This window comes from Loxodonta africana, chromosome 6, assembly GCF_030014295.1.
Source record: "Loxodonta africana isolate mLoxAfr1 chromosome 6, mLoxAfr1.hap2, whole genome shotgun sequence".
Classification (NCBI taxonomy): Eukaryota; Metazoa; Chordata; class Mammalia; order Proboscidea; family Elephantidae; genus Loxodonta; species Loxodonta africana.
The window spans coordinates 17,542,774-17,564,440 of NC_087347.1; the positions used below are offsets into that span (position 1 = coordinate 17,542,774).

The 21,667-nt window shown below is 38.7% G+C and overlaps 1 protein-coding gene across 9 annotated transcripts in view; it reads left to right on the forward strand.

The window, feature by feature from the left end:
- Positions 1-21,667, forward strand: part of DOCK10 (dedicator of cytokinesis 10) — a 305,484-nt gene that overhangs the window by 275,056 nt on the left and 8,761 nt on the right. For 8 of the 9 annotated variants that reach the window (XM_064286624.1, XM_064286627.1, XM_064286625.1 and 5 more), the window contains 9 exons: positions 137-247; positions 1,469-1,684; positions 3,576-3,633; positions 3,955-4,053; positions 7,037-7,143; positions 9,187-9,309; positions 9,448-9,561; positions 17,727-17,873; positions 20,229-20,439. In XM_064286624.1, coding sequence (XP_064142694.1) covers positions 137-247; positions 1,469-1,684; positions 3,576-3,633; positions 3,955-4,053; positions 7,037-7,143; positions 9,187-9,309; positions 9,448-9,561; positions 17,727-17,873; positions 20,229-20,439 — 1,186 coding nt within the window. Of the gene's footprint in view, positions 1-136; positions 248-1,468; positions 1,685-3,575; positions 3,634-3,954; positions 4,054-7,036; positions 7,144-9,186; positions 9,310-9,447; positions 9,562-17,726; positions 17,874-20,228; positions 20,440-21,667 lie in introns of those variants that run through there. The other variant, XM_064286628.1, reaches the window with a different exon arrangement.

A 21,667-nucleotide genomic window follows, 5' to 3' on the forward strand; every position in this document is an offset into this window, starting at 1 on the left:
TGAAGATGTAATACATGCAGGTGTCATTCAGTGGACCTATAGGGAGAAATTAACATTAATTCAATCCAATGAGTTTCTTTAAAGGTACTATCTAAGAGTTTCTTTTGAGGGTTCCTGTTTTCTTTTTCTCTTCCAGCTCATCAAGGCTGTAAGCCAGCTAATAGCTGATGCTGGAATTGGAGGCTCTCGTTTTCAACATTCCCTTGCAATTACCAATAATTTTGCTAACGGTGACAAGCAAATGAAAGTAAGAAACGCTTTGTGGGCTTTTGCTAAAGACAGGAATAAACTGACACAGATTCTTTTTGTAAGAAGTCATAAAGGTCCCTGGGTGGTGCAAATGGTTTGTGCTCGGCTGGTAACCATAAGATTGGCGGTTCAAACCCACTCAGTAGCACTGTGGAAGAAACAGCTCTGGCAATCTGCTTCCAAAAAGGTTAAAGTGAAGAAGACCCTATGGAGCAGTTCTACTGTGTAGCACATGGGGTCTTCTAAGTCACAAATTAACACCAAAAACAAAATCAACAACAAAATATCTGAAATTCTATGTTTTGTTTATTAGCACTTTAACTGAGCACTTGTATTCAATACGTTTGCTTATTGCTAATTGATAATTATCTCTAATGCTTTCTGTTAAGTAGAATTTCTAATACGTGTGGATGAGTGATATGTAACAGGAAGACTTACCATATATATGTATGTGTATATATATATATATATATTTATAGAAATACAGTGATTTACTTATAATCCCTCTCTTTCCCAGATTCAGCTTATCTTTCTTTTAGCACTTTTTGTAGACTTCTCCTTTGTCATTAGACTGAAAAGTCCAGACTAGAACCTGGCTTCAGGAATGGCTGGACCCAGCATTCAAATATTTTCAGATCCCACCTCCCCGCTTCCACTCCTCTATTCTCACCTCTGTCTCTGTTTCTCAGCTCAACTCCCTTTGTGGTTATTGCATTTGCATGAAGCCTCTCCCCATGGAAGCCCTGGTTGCACACTGGTTAAGGTTCTTGACTGTTAATCAAAAGGCTGGTAGTTCAGACCCACCAGCTGCCCTTTGGGAGCTCTGGGGGATCAAAAAATAGTATGGCCAGGCCAGTGTAACTTGTCATTTGTGGTGCCTGGGAATGGAATCAGACCCATTTGAATCACATGAACTAGAGTCAGGGAGGTTAGAGTCTTAAGAAAAATTAGGATGCTATTCGATTTTTTTTTTTATTAGTGGAATAAGATGGGCTACAAGACAAAAAGTAGTGTCTACTGCAATTCTTACCTTGCTATGTGTAAAACAACAACAATCACAATACATAGAATGCATACATATAGAATGCACATATTTATTCATGATATTTAGAATGCACCAAACTGCAGTCCAAGTCATAATTAATAGCATAAAAAACTTTAAGTAAATTGACATATGAATTCTAAAGAGGTAATGACCCAGGCGCTCTCTTTTCCAAAGAACAGCAATTTCCCAGCAGAAGTGAAAGACCTAACTAAACGTATAAGGACTGTTTTAATGGCCACTGCACAGATGAAGGAGCATGAAAAAGACCCTGAGATGCTGGTAGATCTCCAGTACAGCCTGGCGAACTCCTATGCCAGCACCCCTGAGCTACGGAGGACCTGGCTGGAAAGTATGGCCAAGATTCACGCGAGAAACGGAGACTTATCAGAGGTGATTTGCAAAGATTCATTATTCTTCCTCAGCATTGTCCTTCATATAAGGACAATCGGATTTTCATTTAGAGCATGAATTATAAAAGTTAGTCTATTTTCCACTAATTCAGATGTGACCCAGTTATAAATCACGCACATTACATTTGCATGTAGGTTTAAGGGCACCTGACTCCAAGTAACTGACATCAAATGAAGACCAGAATCAGTGTGGTGCCAACAGTAATTTTAAGACATGCAATGTAGAACTAAATGTTAAAAACGTGAGGCGATGGAAAATGGTCATAAGGGTGTGTGGAAATTAAGAGTTATATAAATTATTATTCTGTATTTAAAACATTTTTCCCTGCAATTAAGATTGAGCAGGTGGGTGGTGGGTAAAAGAGAAAAATGGTGATGGGGGGATTGGGGAGGTATTGCTTAAGGGATACTGAGTTTCTATGATGAAAAAAATTGGAGACAGTGGTGATGGTCATACAATATGGTGAGCTTAATTAATGGTACTGAATTATACATGTAAAAATAACTGAAATGGCAAATGTTTTGTTATGTATATTTTACCAAAATAAAACTAAAAAAAAAAAAAAATTGAATAGGGAAGGTTGCCACTCTGGTAAGTAAAACTCAGCCGGGGTAATCAGTCCTCATTTGCAGCTTGTCTGAAGGGTAATGGAAACATAAACACTCCTAGCAGCCACATGGGGAGAGACCACTGTGTGAAGATTATAAATCAGCATGTAAGTTTTTATGTCAGTTTAAATATTGGTTGGATTTATATCCAGCAATTCATAGTACCCAGGTGGCTTCTGGGTACCAAGTGGGAAGTTCTCCCTTCTTCTCAGAATTATGCCACTTTGGCAAAGAGATTAATTTGTCTGGAGCTCTTCTAAACACATGTGGTGATTAGACACTCTGACATGGAAATAGAGCCAAGCAGAGGCCTGGCTTGGCTATAGTTTGGTGAGGACAAGAATGAGAAACTCCAGTTTCCTTGGAATGTCCTAAAAATGGTGGAGTTCCTCCATAAAAGTACAAAAAGCAAAAGCTGATGTTCCATTGAACCTTCTGCTAGTCAAGTTTCTAGTATGTCCTCAACACTGTCCAAGGCTTCATAGGAAATAGGAGAGAAAAATAAAATACCACCCATATTATTTAATTTGGGGATTAAGAACATACAGGCTACATTAGAAGGTCACACTCTTTAATTAAGTGCCAAGGTGTGAGGAAAGTATTTTAAGGGCAATTGAAATTTGAAGAGGGGCCATGACTAGAAGTAGAAAATGTAAGAAGGCATCCCATTGTTACTTCTAATTTAGATCCAGATGCTAGCGATTGTAGATTTTAATAAGAAAAAAGAACTATGGCTACAAACAAACAAACTTTATAGTCTTAGTTACCAAAGAAGAAAGATAATTCTGTGGGCAAATTCTTTAGGCCAACTTATTCACCCCTCTGAAGACTATCTTAGGATTGTCAAACCAAAACCAAAGCAATTGACGTTAGTTTTATTCCTACTCATGGTGACCGCATGTGTGTCAGACTAGAACTGTGCTCCATAGGGTTTTCAATAGCTGTGATGTTGTAGAAGTAGATTGCCAGGCCTTTCCTCCAAGGTGCCTCTGGGTGGATTCAAACCACCAACTTTTCAGTTATCAGAAGAACGCTTAAACAGTTCTGCTACTAAACAAACAAAAATTTCCAAATATTCATCATTTTTTTTTTCCTGAAATATAACTGATTCTTATTTTTAATCCTATCATTCCAAAGGATCCTTCCATATATTCTGACATGGAATATTAACTCACCTTGAAAGATTAGTTCTAATTAGATAAAATTAGTGTAATGCATCGTATGCCTTTGCCTTAACACCTTGGTTTTCTGTCTTATTTCAGGCTGCTATGTGTTACATCCATATAGCTGCCCTCATCGCAGAATACCTGAAAAGAAAGGGTAAGATGATCACCTAAGGAGAAAAAGTCCAAAAATAAACACCGTGGAACCTAACTTAATTTATTTATTTTGGATTTTATTCATCTCAGTTAATATTTTAGGAAGTCACTTTTACTTTCGTAGATATTTCTAATTATGTCATCATGTTAAATTTTAACTCCATTGTGGTGTGATCACATTTCATGTATAGCAAGACCAACTGGATGGTTAGCGTCTTAGTTCAAAATGAGAATGCTCTGTTGGTGAATGACTTGTAGTTTAATAAGCTTGTATTAACCCAAACGTGTAGCCATGTTCTAACCTCATCTTGCACTACCATAGGTTACTGGAAAATGGAAAAGATTTGCACACCATCCATGCTCCTGGAGGATGCCCACCCCTGTGATAGCCACCCATTACTAACAACTCCCGGTGGAGGAAGTGAGTGGTCTAACCATGCTCATTGGCCCCATGTAACAGTTCTGAGGAAATCAAGTTGCTACTTAAATTTGACTCTAACCCAATCTTTTTAAGTGTATTCCTAGAAACAAAAAACTATCTCAGACCTACATGACTTACTCTGTAAAAGCCTTAAGCTCCTGCCACTCAGAAATCCTGTCCAAAATTTATGAAGTTCAGATGACTGGAAAGTTCTCTGAAAATACAACTGCATGGTAACCAATGTTCAGGATTAGGAGGTGTGACCATCTTTTGCTATCAATTCACATGCTGGTCTGCCCTTGGGATTTTAATCTGAAATTGATGTATCCTTAATATTGCAAGAGGAATCCATTTTAATTTGCAAATATAATAAAAATGCTTTTCCAAATAAAGGATATAAAAAATGGAAACATCAATATAGTACTAGAGGCGGATTACCCAATAAACAAAATAAGCATGGGCTTACTCGTGCTTACTTATTAATCTGTAGTGAACAACTTCACATTTTTTCACATCATCAAAGATTCTACTTTTAGGCATGGCTGGCATCTTACTCTCTCCCAATCCCACAGCATCTTCCTACAGATTCAAAGCCTCTTTTCAAATTTACAGCCCCTGACAGGGACAGATTACCCAGTAAGCAAGGTAAGCATGGCCTTACTTGTGCTTCTTGCTACTCTGTGTGAACAGTTTCACGTGGTTTTCAGTAAATTCTCACGAGTAAGGCCGTGCATGTGGTGCAAACCATGTGAAACTATTCACACAGATTAGTAAGTAGGCACAAGGCCGTGCTTATCCTGATTATTGGATAATCTGCCTCTTTATAGTACAGTATGTAGGACAATATAATCAACATTTTCCATTTTAATTTTTAAAAAAGCATACACTGATTTTGACAATCCAACCTATAATGGTTTATTGTATAGATTTTCTTTCATTCAAAGAATTCTATTTTTAATGTCTGATAAAAAGATTCGATAACAATAATTTCTCTTTGTAAAAAAAAAATTGGCAGTATAGTTAACATATTTGATCTCCATTCTCTTGCAAAATCTTGATCAAACCAAAAGCGCTAATGAACTTCAGCGTATTTGATGACACTATCTTAGCTTTCAAAACACAGTGGAAACTCATTTTATAACAATAGAAATAAACCCATATATGTTAAAATCAAAAAACTTACACAAAACATAAATAAACTTTAATTGCAATAATTTGGAAACATAATTGGTCACTTTTTTAAGTAAGTGCATAGTGCAGTGGATTTTTCAAATAAAACGTTTGATTCAAATGACCCAAAGTGAACCATGAGACAATGAGGTCACTTGTGTGAGGACTCAGGAGAACAACATGGCTGATGCCCACTCTAAAAGCAAGGTCCTTCCTTGCCCAGTCCCACGCTATTTTGCTTTATTTTTAAAGGCAAGTCATCAAAAACATGATTGTTCTATTTAATGTGCCTTTCCTTTCCAACTACTTTCGATCATAATTGGAGACCATAAAGTTCCATAATGACTATTTCAAATTCTAACTAAAACAAAATTGAAGAAACTTGATAAAACCAGGTGTCCGTTTGAGAACTTGTGGACACTTATGCCCCAACAAGCTGTATGAACCCTTAATATTCAAAAATGGTAAAGTACCCACTTTTGAACATAAGTTTATATTGGAATATAATATGCCCATTGAGAAAGGGATGTATTTATTTAATAAACTTTAAATTAAGGAAAGTGATTATTTATGATGCATTAGTACATATTCATATCTATTGACATATATCTGAAGCTCACTGGCAAATATTTTAAGTCCTTAGTGTAACTTTGTTATGGTGTTTTGAATCAGAAGAGTAAAATATTCCTTTGCTACAAAGTATACATGATAAGAATAAAAGAGACTCCAGAAAGTATAGTTACCTCAGTCATATTAATAAAAGATCATCCCCCAGCAAGAAGTATGTTGTGGCATTTCCTTTTACAGTCAATTCTCATATCTTTTAATACATGTTTAATTACTGAAGCTCTATTGTTATGAAAAAGTAGAAAAATGGAAATTTTAAAAAGATAGTGTAATAATTATTATAATTTATAATGTGTTTTGGGAGTGATAATTTAGTTACATACCCAATGAGGAGGTTATTAAATAAGTATAGGAACATCCCACAAAAGTACTAGCAGTCACTTAAAAAGCCCTTGCTACATGGATGGCAAGCACTGCTCTAAGCACTGTATCAGCAAGACCTCATTTAGTGGCCAATGGTAATTCTGTGAGTTAGGTGCTATTACCACCTCCTTTTTACAGGTGAGAAAACTGACATCCAGAAAAGTAAATAACCTGCTCCAGAGCTCATGGTTACTTTGTGCTGGAGCTACAGTTCAAAGGTCCAGCCTGTTTTCCCAACAACTCATATTCCTAGTCATTCATCTCTGATCCCTCCTCTGGGAACATTACCTATTATCAAATGCTTTCATGAATCTGTAGAGCCAGGCCTTTGTTAATCTTGGTGGCCAACATGCTGAGAAAATTTGAGAAATTTCCTGAATAAGGCTAAAGAGTGAAGATTAATGAGTATTGAGTACTGTCTATATAGTACATTGATGGTGCCAGGTGTTTTCTTAAATATTATCATTTTGAACCCTTTCAACCATCACCTTGAGGTGATAGTATGTCTCTAGTTTAACAAATGAGGAAAACAGGCTCAGAGAAGTTAATTAAACTAGTACGTTGGAATGGGGTCTACCTACGAAGCCCATGTTTTGTCCATGATCTCATCCAGATCCTTACAGGAAGTATGCTACTTGAAAATGATACAAAGATTATAAAAACAGAAACACTGGCAAAGAGTATTTATCAACAATCACAATCTAACCATCCCACTATGTGAGATTATAATACTACTGCTTATAACATCCTGAAGAAAGGCGTTATCTAACCCAAGCAAAATTTAGCTGGAATAATAATTATGTATTTTCTTAATCCTCTCCAGGCATGTTCTCAATGGGCTGGCCAGCTTTTTTGAGCATTACACCAAATATAAAAGAAGAAGGAGCAATGAAAGAAGATTCGGGAATGCAGGATACACCATACAATGAGGTTAGATCAAAATTTATCTAGTACATAGTAACTGAGTAAAAATAGGCTTTGGATTGGGACATTAAGCTAAACAGAAAAAGAAAAAGGAAGAAAGAAAACTTATTCAGAAGTCAGAAAAAGTTACTCTACAATATGAATTAATTAGACAAATGAAAGGCAGGCTAAAATTAAGCCAAGATTAACAGATATTAGACTCCATTGACAGAGCATAGTTTTCAATGAAAATTTAAACCAGTCTTTACTTTGCAAAGAATTTACCCAAATGTGTTTGTATATGATCAGCTTTTCTAGAAGATGTACAACCTCTAGTCTTTGAGCAAGGTGATTAAGAGATGCTGAAATTCTGTCACAGCTTTTTGGTTTGTTTTGTTTTTATTAATGCATTCGCAAATGTAGTTGCAAATGCAATTGGACAGAAAGACTCACTAGTTTTGCAGGAAACCTTCTGGTATACAAACAGTGGCCATTTTTCTATTGGGAATTCTTTAGCAACAATTCTGGTGAAGAAAATAAAGCGCCCTTTATCGAGTAAATAAAATGTTACATGAACTATTTTTTTTTTTTAAATCATAATATTACATAGGTAGAAAATAAGATACAGAAAGCAGATTTAGGGGTGGATTTTAATGAAGGTTTTCATATAGTTCTGCAATAATTTGGTGTGTGTTACAAATAAACAGAGTAAATGCAATCACACGTATTTATTTCAACTATTTCAAATCATGCTTAAGAACCTTTTCTTAAAACATCTTGTTGAAAATATTTTCAACAATATCATCCATTTGCTTCAGAGCATAAATAATGTTATTTGATTCAACAGTAATTAAGCCATTAGTATATGTGAGGCTATGAGTCGGAATCGACTCAATGGCAATGGGAATATGTGAAACACTGAGTTAAGGGATGGGGAGACAAAGACAAATAAGGCTTAATTCCTGCTCACAAAGAGTTTAGGGTCTTGAGAAAGACAGATATTGGAGTGAGACGTAGGTAAGCAAGAGACAGATGCCCAGTAACTATAAATCCAGGTATTGTATATGGTTGCAATTAAAAGGGGAATAATTTTTATTATTATTATTTTACATGAACAGGGTTGCTATGAGTCGGAATTGACTTGAGGGCAGTGGGGTATTTTACATGAAAGTGGTTGGAATGGGGATCGATGGGACATAAGTAAAAACTCTCCAGATTTTGAGCTGGGTCCTGACATTCAACAGGATTTAAAAGGGTCAAATGGGAGAAGAAGGCTCTTACAGGTACAGCAACAACACAAGCAGGAACATGGAGGTGAGAGAGTATTCGAAGAATGGAGCTGCATGGTATGATCAAAGTGCAAAGTCAATGGCAGGGTAATGAAAAAGAAAACAGTGAATGGGAGGTTGGTGCCTGATTGTCGAGCTCCTTGAATACCACGTCGAGTGGATTGTGACTCATAGGTCAGAGTAGAGCTGCCCCATAGGGTTTCCAAGGATGTAGTCTTTATGGGAGCAGACTGCCACATCTTTCTCCCATGGATAGGCTGATGGTTTTGAACCATCAACTTTTTGGTTAGCAGTTGAGTCCTTAATCACTGTGCCACCAGGGCTCCTATCAACTTTGGGGTACTAGTTAAATGACAGTAGTGAGGGAAAGAGAAGAATCCAAGACAATGCCAAGAGCTCTTTCTGAATAAATGCTAATAACCCAAATAGGAAAAAAAAAAAATAAGACAGTTGCCGAGTTGATTCCGACTCATGGCAACCCCATGTGTCAGAGTAGAACAGCATGCCATAGAGTTTTCAGTGGTTCAATGGCTGTGATCTTTTGGAAGTAGATCACCAGGCCTTTCTTCCAAGGCACCTCTGGGTGGATTGAGCTAGCAAATCTTCAGTTAGTAGCCAAGTGCTTAACTCTTTGCACCACCAGGAACTCCATGACCAAGATACAGAGCACAGAAGTCCCAGTAAGAAAGAACATTGACAATGCAGCAGCTTTAAAACCAGTGTCAGTTACAAGCCACAATGCTAACCATGCAAAATCTCATTTTGATTTGGGAAATTGCAGAATATCCTGGTGGAGCAGCTGTATATGTGTGTGGAGTTTCTTTGGAAGTCTGAGAGATATGAACTCATTGCTGATGTCAACAAACCCATCATTGCTGTCTTCGAGAAGCAGAGAGACTTCAAAGTATGTTTCAAAAACACCGAGAAGTTAGTTAAAATATCCTACTTTAAACCGGTGAATTACTTACAATTTCCAAAAGTAGGTACTCCCTATTTTAATGTCAGAATCATCTTCACAAAACCTTTTAATTTATGGTTTCAGAAATTATCGGATCTCTACTATGACATTCATCGGTCCTATCTAAAAGTTGCAGAGGTGGTGAACTCAGAGAAGCGGCTGTTTGGTCGCTACTATCGTGTGGCCTTTTATGGGCAGGTAAGTTCACTAGAAGCAACGTTGGGCAGCTGGATGCTGTCTTCCATTCTTTGTGAGACAGTGGACTGGCGTGTGTGTGGGTTTGGGTGTGCCTGAGTGTATCTGAGCACTAGTCTGGGTGTGATTGTCTATATGTTTGCTCCCAGGAATGTACTAAACAGAAAGACAAATGGACAGAGAAATCCCTGGGCCTTAGTACAGGTAGAGCTAAGAACAGTGGTTCCTAACTTCTTGGAGTAAGAGGACACTATCATAGCCTTATTTTCCATCATCCTCTACTTCCCAGTCCACCCAAAAATATTTACCTATAGCTTTATGTCATATATCAAAGGGAAATTCAATTGGAAGTATTTTAAGAAATTAAATTCTCCATAACAATGGCTTTCTAAGAAATCAAGAAATTGGGACTCCACCATATCAAAGGTGGGAACTTTTGACTTTACAATCGTACAATTTCTTTTCTTCTATTTTCAAATTGCCACAATTTTTAGGCACAATACTATGTGGTTATTCTGTTTCCTGTGTTGCCAGTCAATGTCATCGTAAGGTTATCTTTCTGAGGTTACCACGTAAGCTACGATCAAGATCGAAAATATTAACTAGCCTTAGCGTTGGCCTGAAAGTGAACCTAAACCCACTGCCGTCGAGTCGATTCTGACTCATAGCGACCCTACAGGACAGAGTAAAACTGCCCCACAGAGCTTCCAAGGAGTGCCTGGCGGATTCGAACTGCCGACCCTTTGGTTAGCAGTTGTAGCACTTAACCGCTACACCACCAGGGTTTCCAAAGTGAACCTATTATAGATTAATTAGGAATGTCTTTCAGCACTGCCTTAAATGTGATAAACCCAGCAACCATTCTGTTTCTTTTCAGAAAGCTTGTAACGTTATTACATTTGAGCAGATCTGTTTCAAGCTATTACTCTTGTGGATAAGAATTCTGTTCTTTTATTTTCACAGTTGGAATGGCTCTCAGACCCCTCACTTCCCTGCTTTCCCCTCATGTAAAGGCATTGTTGCACATAGCTTCCTGTTCTTCTTAGAGTCTTTTAAAGGTGAAGCTGAAGGAGTCCAATCAAGCTTGGTCATTCTATATCATTTCCATTGAACTCTTTTGAAAAACATCTTCCCTCCCTCAACAATCACCAAAGGCAGCTTTAAAAGTAACTTCTGAAGTAATAAAGACGGCTGTTATTTACCTTGGAAAGAAAGTCACTGAACAGCACCTTACCATAAATAAGTTTATCCTACTCAGATCTTCCTCACTGCCCATGAACATTGGGGTTGTGGAGAAAGAGAAGGCTAGCAGTGTGAGGCACAGAGATCAGGAGAGACAGTCTAGAGAAAATGCAGACATTTTTTCTGGATCCAAGGAAAAGAATCTGAACTATCTGAAGTGATAGTATGTATAACTGAGAGAGAGAAATACAGGAATCTGCAGGACAGGAGAAAATAAACAATGTGTGAGGCAAAATATTAACAAGAAAAAAAAAATCAGAAAGAGGGCATGGGAGTTTAGGAATTCAGGGGAAAGACAGAGTTTCAAGGGAAGTGGCCATAGGCTGACTGAACAGCACCAAAGTGGCACATACTGTGTGTGTTTGGCTCACCAATGCTTGACTCGACAAATGTTCAAGCCATCTTTCCAATGAGAGTAATGAACTGTCATATGATTTCATTACCCATGGTCATGAAAGCTAGATCGCTTACCTGATGTTTTCTCCAAGTCAACATCTAAGATATAGGCTGTTAAACAGGCTGAAACAAATCACACTGCTTTCCAACTAGTTTTTAATACAGGTGTTTACTCTTTTCTTCTTTTGGTCTTGATGGTTCCAGGCTGTGGTAAGTTTTCTCTCTCTCCCTCTCTCCATTTGCATGCTCTAATAATCCTCACACAGCCCTCCATGTGGTTGTACTGAATCATAACCTTTTTGTGCAAATCAACATTTGACCCAAAGGGTGACATAATCGTGCTTCGATTCATTTTGGAGTCATTCTGCATTTCTTGAACTAAATTGGGTTTCTTCCAGTTATCAGAATTACAAAAATGTATCCTTTGTTTTTCATATGTATTATCTGTCTATGCAAAGGTAGACATAGTCTGAAGTTTACACATACAGAGATCAATATGAGTATCCCATATCTGAAATATATAAAGAGTAGACTCAGTAGCAGAGATTGCCTGCTCATTTCAAAACAGTATGAATTGCAGTTTAATAAGAAGAGCATGCCAAAAAAACAAAACTCACTGCCATCCAGTTGATTCCGACTCATAGTGACCCTATAGGACAGAGTAGAACTGCCCCATAGGGTTTCCAAAGCTGTAAATCTTTACAGAAGCAGACTTCCACATCTTTCTCCCACAGAGCAGCTGATGGGTTCGAACCACCTACCTTTTGTTTGCAGCTGAGTGCTTTAACCACTGTATCACCAGGGCCCCTAAAAGCAAGAAAAGCATGGTAGTCAGAATTTCAGAAGTTGGAGTGGTGGCTGTCGAGGTGTAACTTCCGAGAGTCCTGAAAGGCACCTGCCCTTTTTCAAGGGAGTATCTTGGAAAGAGGGGGCACTCTATGGTGGAGATCTCTAAGCATTGTCAGAAGTAATGGGAATAGTCAAAATGCAAGTCCCAACACAAAAGGTAGACAGTAGAATAAATCTTTAGCCAGTGTACCAGGTTAAGTCACAAGAAAGGCAGAAAGTAGTGATATAATAAATTTGAAGAGCGAGCCAAGGCAGAGAAATAAGCTGCCAGCACCGAGAGCTTTCAGACCAAGGATTTTCTTTGTGGTACTATGAACCATACCAACCTTTTTTTTTTTTAAACTTACAAAGTTGGCAACTTTATATGGTTCAATTTAACTGTTGTTGATTAAGCTGAGAAGAAAAGTTCTTTCAAGATCAAGACATTGACTATCCAGGTTCAGCTCTGAGTGTCTGCCTGGCACATACTTTTTTGTAATTCTCTGAAGTCCTTCCCACTTCCATACCATACCGATATTTTCTACCTTCATTGATAACTTTGGGGTCCTGGCTCCTTAACTCACCTACTAAAAGAATACTTGACTACCCCTGTACTAAAGGGGCTGAGGGAGGCAATGGGAGGAGAATGGGGGGAGAACCACTTTCAAATGACCTAACTTTGTTCTTTTTCCATATTCCTCAGTAAAGTGTGCTGATTGTATGCCTTTTTTTTTTTTTAATTCTGCCAGTATTCTCAATTGTCATTTATAAAAAATTGCAACCTGAACTTAAAAGGCAAAGCGTTATGTTAAATCTGAAGACTTGAGAACAGGCCTAAACACAGTACCCTCTAAGATCAACCCCCAGCTGCTTTTGAACAAGTGGAACTAATGGAGGTTGCCTCAATAAGCAGCAAATTAGAGCTTCTATCATCATTGTTCAAATGACATTCAAATACCTGTCCCAAGACACCAAATCGGGAGTGTGAATTATGGTATTCCCCAGGAGCAAACAGCACACACCACTTCACACTGGATGATAAATATCCAATAGGCTTGCCCGTTCCACAGAACATGTACAGAGTAAAGGTTCCAATGATGATGCTATTTGGTTATCATAATCCCCACACACAGAAATAACTTCTTTTTCATGATAGCACTTTGGGTCCCTGTAAAATGCACCTCTTAATATCCACATTAACTTCCTGCTATCCTGTTACAAAGATTATGGGAATATAATTTACAATCAGCTCTTTTCTTCCACATAGGTCTTTGAGTAAATATTTTAGCACCCCGTGGGACTAGTGTTTTTATTTTATAGTCTCGATTATGATATTTAATATTAATTGTGTCTGCCATGAGCTAGATACTAGAAAACAAGTTGAAAAGTGCCCTTGCATTGCAGGAACTTGACAAGTGCACGTCTTGCATGACGTGACATTTCTAAAGCAGCAGGTGGCATCATTGGCTACGAAAATTTTAAAAGAGCTGATTACATAAAGCATCCCCCACGGTGTCCCTGACGTACTCATTTCCACAGTAATGAAATGGCAATCATGATCAAACATCCGCTGCACTGGTATTTAGCATGAAAGAAGCAAGGGAATACTCACTGAATATCTTCAAAGACTGGATGCCCTGGAATTAATTCAATGAAAGGCATGGGAGACTGTTATCCTGTTCACCAAAGGATAGAGATCCATGATTCTCCATCTCAGAATCTTGATGGAAAAAGGATGGCAGGGAGGGGGTGGGAGGGAAGAAAAGGAAGGGTGCATGTTTAGTTTGCAAAACTACCACCTCCATTTTGAGATGCAATATACCCTTCTGGCTCCCTGCCTATCTGAATGTCACTATTACAGATACTTTATTATTATTATTATTTTGAAGCATCATAATTGGGTTTACATTTATATTCAACACCTACAGAAGCATCTAAGAAAGAGTCAGTAATTTGGGTTGTCAAGGTGTTGAAGTACATTTTTATCATAATGTGTTGCCTTGAAATTCTGTACTCCATGCTTGTTAGCTCTATTAACTCAAAGTGGTTTTTTAACTAAAACAAAACCCATTGCCATCGAGTGGATTCCTACTCATAGCGACCCTATAAGACAGAGTAGAACTACCCCATAGAGTTTCCAAGGGGCATCTGGTAGATTTGAACTGCTCACATTTTGGTTAGCAGCCTTAGTTCTTCACCACTGCACCACAGACAGAGGACGGTTGTTTAACTAGAACATGTCATTTCCAGAAGGCAACAGAAGAGGGCGTTCATTGCTTTGGAAAAGGGCATTTTAAAAAATCAAACTAGCAAGGCAAACTGCAGAAGTCACATTTCCTGCTGCCTTTGAAGTGCAGTCAACGCATAACCTTGGGGCTAAAGCTAAAGAGAAGCTGCCCCTGGGTCATCAGGCCATGCCCCTGTTTACAAGTCATTTACTCCAAAGACAAAGCAGAGATTGAAGCCTTCCTTAAGATAGTGCCCTGTGACTGAGTTACTTTTGCTTCTTTGATGGTTTCCCCAGGGTAAAAGATAAGCATGAATTCCACACATTTTTAGAACTGCCAGTAGATAAAAGATCTTTCCACAGATCCAAGCAGACAGCAGATTAGATTCTTCATTCTTCTATTCCAGCTCCTTCTTACTTATTTTGCTTAATAATCTCAATAGGTTTACATTTGTATTTGGCGGGGGGGGGGAGTTCTAATCACTCTTTCTTTCTAATAAAAGATCTTCAATCAAAATACTGAGATGAGCAACTCAGGCTGTTTCCCTATTAGCCAGAATTCAAGATTGCTTTACTGACACAGTCTTTTTCCTCATCTTTGTTATCCTTATTATTCATCATCATCATCACCACCATCCCCATAGCTAACATCATCACCATCCCCGTAGCTAACATCATCAAGGACCTATTGAGGACGAGGCAGTGTCCTGAAGGACTCCCAGCAAATTTCTGAGTCTGAGCTGTCCCATCCTACAGAACAAGGAGTGGGGACAAAGTCACAGATCATGACCAAGGCCGCAGAAGCCATAGAAATGACAATGGAAACCTGACTCCTACCACTCATTTTCTGCTAAGTCTGGATTCAGAAATTTGTTAGGGGAAGAATTCACAGTGGAAATGTCTCTTTGTGTTAGTTTTTACACTGTGGTGAGGAACATATTTTCCTGAAACTTGGAGGCATTTCTCTCATTGAAATTGAAGTTGTAAATGTTGCTTTAGATAATGCCCTATGGGGATTCTGGTTGATGGCCTGAGAAGTTTTATTTCGCTGATATGTCCTTCTGTCAATTTCAGCCACTAACCTCTGACCTTGAATCAGACAAAATTCCATGAGACTGTTATTGAAATGTCCTAGCAACAGGAAGCCAAGTGGGAATGGGGTGGGACCTCACTACCCCTCAAGTCTAGATGAACGTAGGGAGCTGCTTCTCAGGTTTTCAATATGATACGTCACGTTTTAGAAGTTTGGGGTCAAGGTACTCATCATCAGTTGTGCTTGTTCTTGAGCATTTCTCAAAGAAATTGTTTATTTGCTTCTATTTTGTATTTTTTTAGGAAAAGCACCTTCATTAAAAAGCAAGGGAATGTTTTTCTGTTACACCTGGTGCTGACATACCTTTTGAAGATATATGCCCACTAAGAACTATTTCAGTCATCTGTTTATTCATTCAACAAATACAGAGTATCCTTCTAAAGATCAGGCACTGTGCAAAACGTGGGGCATGCGACATAAAACAAGACCATGACACCCCCCTGCCTTCAGAAAGCCCAAAGTCTATTATTGAGACACGCAAGGAAAAGACAATTACCTGCTTGACAAGAATGGTGATGGGGAAGGTACCTCATTCAGGATGTTCATTGGCTTCTGCAAATAGACAGCTAGAACCCACTTATGATACAAAGTATATGGTTAGTGAAGATTAAATTTACGTGGGTGAAAGTACTTTACATTTATAGAGCACCACAGGGATGTAAGTTTTACTCATTGTTCTTAGATAGGTTGCATCATATTAAAAAAGAAAAAAACAAACAAACCTGTTGCCATCCAGTCCATTATGACACAGCGACCCTATAGGACAGAGTAGAACTGCCCCATAGAGTTTCCAAGGAGCATCTGGTGGATTTGAACTGCCGACCTTTAACCACTACGCCACCAGCGTTTCCTGCTTCATATTAAAAAAAAAAACAGGGTTTCCTGCTTCATATTAAAAGAAAAAAAAAACCACTGCCGTCAAGTCGGACTGCCGACCTCTTGGTTAAAAGCTGTAGCACTTAACCACTAACCACCAGGGTTTCCTGGTTCATATTAAAGAAAAAAAAAAAAGGCTTCATATTAAAAAAAAAAAAATTTTTTTTTTCATGTTAGCTATGAACAACACAGTATTGGAACATTTTATTAATGTTTCTACATAAAGTGGAGCTTTTTCAACACTCAGAAATGATAAAGAACAAAAAGTAAGCTAAATTTCTTTTTGACCTCCAGTAACTTCACCCAGATCTCAATAACTGTTTCCTTGAAGATGACCTTAGCTGTCAGAAGAAACCAGGCGTACTTAAATTCTTACCTCCTCCCTTAATTTAGCATGCTGAGGCCACATGTATTCCACAGGAAAAGTACTTCCATGTCTCTTCAGAGAGAAGGCACGATAAACGTTGCCTCACTTAGTTATCCTTTGATAATGGGAACTTCCCTTCTCCCTGCTTCAAACCAAACAAGTTGTCATTGAGTAGATTCCAACTCATAGCGACCCTACAGGACAGAGTAGAAAGAACTGTCCCATAGGGTTTCCAAGGAGTGACTGGTGGATTTGAACTGCCGACTTTTTGGTTAGCAGCCGTAGCATTTAACCACTGCACCACGAGGGCTCCATTTTAAAAACAGCCCCGTAAATTAAAGGAGACAAAAACCACTTTTTCCTATGGAATCAAAATAGTGACATGGTTACAGTTTTTAATACTTTAAGATCTAGCTTTGCAAGAATGTAAAAAGATCTCTTGGTAAATTGAATGATGAAATTATATATACTTAAGTTACATCAGATCCCTGAAGACATAAGGATGTAAAGTTGTTTTTTAAATAGCCATATTTGGAAGCATAAGGTATGTACTTTCTATTATGACAATGATACTGAGCATTGTGGTTTTCTTCTAAGATGGTGTGGGATAAATAGTGGTTTACTTAGATACCTTTACATTCTTTACAGTGTTTCCCATGCTAGTTTCAAAGACTTTTACTACCTTTACATTCTTTACAGTGTTTCCCATGCTAGTTTCAAAGACTTTTAGAGTGCTTTATTAAAAATCATACTGCTCTTTGAATAATGCCAGAAATTACTCCCAACTTTGTCTTCTACCCTAGGCTACCACATGAGGGCACTCTTCCCCCAAAATATGTGCAAGCAGCATTACCCTTGATTTCCCCAAGTAGAGAAAATATGCATAAGGTATTTCATAAGATCATTTGGCCAAACTAGGGAAGGTTCTCACGAATGCCTGACTCTAACGCGATATTTTGTTTTCTTTACATCAGTCTCTTCTGATTTTGAATTTTACAGCGTGCTAAAAACAGTCAAGGGCTTGGATGGCAACCAAAACATTATGGATTTTTTTTTTAAGGGAATGGTTTTTGTTTGACTTGTGATGTGTAGTTGCATTTTTCTCATAAAATTGGTGCTTCATTATTTGTCTTCCATAGGGATTTTTTGACGAAGAAGAAGGCAAGGAGTATATTTATAAAGAGCCGAAGCTAACAGGTCTCTCTGAGATTTCCCAAAGGCTGCTGAAGCTGTATGCAGATAAATTCGGAGTAGACAATGTGAAGATCATCCAGGATTCCAACAAGGTACAGGAAAGTCAACATTCATGCAAGTGCCTAGAATCGACTTGATTCTTTAATGTTTAAACTACTTTTAATGAAATTTTAATATTTTGCCTGCCTGCAAAGTAAACTACCTAAACTAGTTGGGAGTTTTGTTTTGTTTTGATTTGTTTCCTTTTTTATTGGATGGTTAGTTTGTTGATGTTGTCATTTTGTCAGAAAACAAAAGTGTTAGTATGTGTTTCTTTGAGTAATGTTTCCTAGAAACAAGTGACTAAATTCTTGACTTCTCCAGAGATTCTTTGTGTTTGAATAGCAACGAAAGCCTTAAAGTGATTGGGTTCAGTCTGAAATTGGAGGAACTAGCAAGTTGAAAGAATTTACCCAGTCAGAGAGATCTTTCTGCACTTTAAAATCATACAATTTTGGAAACCTGTCTTCTACGATAGTAGCTAAATTACCGATTACATTCTATTAACCTGTGAGCATTCTATTAACTGCCTCATGGCTCCAGAAAGCAAATGTTTACATCCTCTGATTAGGTTACTCAGAATCTTCTAATCTCTTTTATTTCATTCAACCAGTCTCTGTTAAGCATCTACTGCATGCCATACACAGAACTAGGAGCCTGGGATTACATGGAGTCTCTTCCTTAGGAGCCCTGGTGGTGCAGTGACTAAGAGCTCAGGCTGCTCAGCAACAGGTCTGCAGTTTAAATCCACCATCTGCTCCTTGAAAACCCTGTGAGGCAGTTCTACTCTGTCCTATAGGGTCACTGTGAGTAGGAATTGACTCAATGACAAAGGGTTTGTTTTTTCTGATTTCTCTTCTTCCAGAGCCTACAGTTCACATGGGGCTAAGAAGAGAAGGAAGTGTATAAAAAGCTAAGGAAATAAAGTGTAATGAAATATCACCAGAGAGACCTTGTCCAACTAGCACAGGGGAAGCTCAGGGCAGTAGCTTTCCTGTACCCCTCATTCTTGATTAGGCAACACTTTCCAGAGGAAGTGGTATCTGGGAATTGAGGAATGAAAAGGTGTTTTCTGGAAGCAAAGGGCTTTCTGAGAAGGACCAGTATCTGCAAGGGCAGGAATAAATGAAAGGGGAAGGCATGCTTAGAGAATGGCAGAACTTTAGAGCACATGTTGGATGGAAGAGTGTGACAGGAGACAGAAGTGGAAAAGCTGGTTGGTATCCAATTGTATAGGTATCTATTGGGCCAAAAAGAAGGTCTACTTTTTTCCCCGTTTGCTTTTACAAAGACGGTGTTTGGAAAGGTGTAGGCATGACATCATTGGGTTTGGGTAGAAGTTGTCGGAAATGAGTTCATCATTCTTCTTCTTAGCTTCAAAAGTGCAAGAACATTTTCTATCAAAGGAGACAAGAGCTAGAACCACTCTGGTGGTGGCATTCCTAAGTAGAACGTATATACAGAGTTCCTGGTGAAGTGACAAAAATACCAAAGTTGATGTCAGAAGAACTGGTGTCTCCATTCCACCATTTCATCACTGGTGATCTTGGAGAAATTATCTGACCACTCTGAACCTCCATTTCTTTTTTTTTTTTTTTACTATTAAATGGAATGTATTAATTAGCATCACAAATAAGTTCATGAGCTTCCTCAAATCTCTGGAATTGGACAGGCAGTGGAATTGGATGGGTAGATGGATGTAGAGAGAGAAGAGAATTTGAAAATTCTCCAAGGTATGGCAAAAAAAGGGACTAAAAATCATCTCTTCCAGCCTTGAAGGCAATGTCTTAGCTTATTCTTGGAATCCCTAGCCTATCTTCCTTGCTGTTTCTCATATCTAACCACTAAAATAGTTAGAAAATCATTATATAGAATGAATTGTTGCAAATGAGAAAAGGAATTTGAGCGAATGAAATAAAAGTATTTGCAACCATGTGATGGACTAATCAGATAATACATTGAATAGACAAATAACCTCCCTCCTCATTTTAAGCCCCAACCTCATGGCCCCAGTCTAGGTCTATGGCTTAATCTTAAAGGGACAAAGAGATATATTTCTACTCTCAAGAAGCTTGTATTCTGGACCAAGGTGATTAGACAGTTGTTACAGAAGAGAAAACGAAGATTCAAAAATAGGCTAACATGGGGTGCTTATGTTGCAGAGTCTCAGCTTCTTGAAGAGCTGGCTCCTATCCTACTTTTGTTATATCTGCTAGACCACAGGCCAGCCAGTTGCCCTTTCTCAGGTCCCTTCCAGCCCTGAAATTATATGGTTGCCCATTTTTCTACAAAGGGCAAGGAACAGCCTCCTTGGGATGCTAGCTAAGGGAATGCAGAGTGTTCTGCCATGATTTCAGAAGTACCTCATAGCTCACCACTCTTTCTCTGCCCATAATGTGTTAACCCAGGTCAACCCCAAGGATTTGGACCCAAAATATGCCTATATCCAGGTAACCTATGTCACACCATTCTTTGAGGAAAAGGAATTAGAGGACCGGAAGACAGATTTTGAAATGCATCACAACATCAACCGCTTTGTCTTTGAGACGCCCTTTACGCTGTCAGGCAAGAAGCATGGTGGAGTGGAGGAGCAGTGCAAGCGGAGGACGGTCCTGACAAGTAGGTGCAGCCGCAGAGCGGCAGGTCTGAGCACTTCCTTCAAGGCAGGTCCCTCTATTAGGCTAGATTGGTGGAAATCAAAACATATCCAAAATGTGCTAACTTTCAAATGTGTGCCTGGAGGAGCAGATTCTCCTCTTTATGCTGTACTAGGAGTCCCTGGGTGATGCAAATGATTAAAACCCTCAGCTGCTAATTTAAAGGTTGGAGGTTTGAGTCTGCCCAAAGGAGCCTCAAAAGAAAGGCCTAACAATCTACTGCCAAGAAATCATAGCCATAGAAAAACCCATGGAACACAATTCCACTCTGACACACATGGGGTCACCTTGGGTCAGAATCAACTGGATGGCAACTGGTTTTTATTCTGTATTCAGAGTGAGACCCTTGAGAAGTCAACCAGACGGAAAGTTGTCAATAGAGTTTCTTTACCCACCTCTTCTCTTTAGATGGAAACCCTGGTGGCATAGTGGTTAAGACCTATGTCTGCTAACCAAAAGGTTGGGAGTTCAAATCCACCAGGCGCTCCTTGGAAACCCTATAGGGCCGTTCTACTCTGTCCTTTAGGGTCGCTATGAGTTGGAATTGACTCGATGGCAATGAGTTTATGGGTTCCCTTTAGATCTTACCATCATCAGGGCCATCTTGTCAGTGTTTTGGGAAAGGCACTCTGAACTTTCCCCTCCTCTCTGCTCTCTCCCTGAATCTACCCTTAGTCACTTGAGAGTTAGCATCTCTCATAATTGTGTGCTTTGAAGCCAACCACTCTGGGATTCAGGCTCCTCATCTATGAAATGAACACAAACAATGATCTCTAACAACCCTTCCAGCCCTAATGAGATCTATTCTAGGAGCTAGATGTCCTTTTGTTGACTTACCAAACATTCAGCAAGTGTCTGTTAGGTTTTAGGCACCACTGTAGATGCTGGCATTTCAAATAAATAAAACATGATTCTTGCCCTCAAGGTGTCACAGTCTGGTAGGAGAAAGAGCCCAGTGAATCAGGAATTTCAAGTGAGCACAGCATGAGGATGAAATGAGAACACACAGAAGGAGCTCCTAAGACACCCAGATGGGGAAGGAGATTCTGGAGAAAATTCTGTCTAAGCCATCTTGAGAGATGAGCAGTAGTGGGCTATACCATAGACATAGGGAGAGCCATGACATCCAAACTATGAGAAACATCTGACTTCACTAAACTCATCCAGAACTTTTGTAGTAATAATTTTTT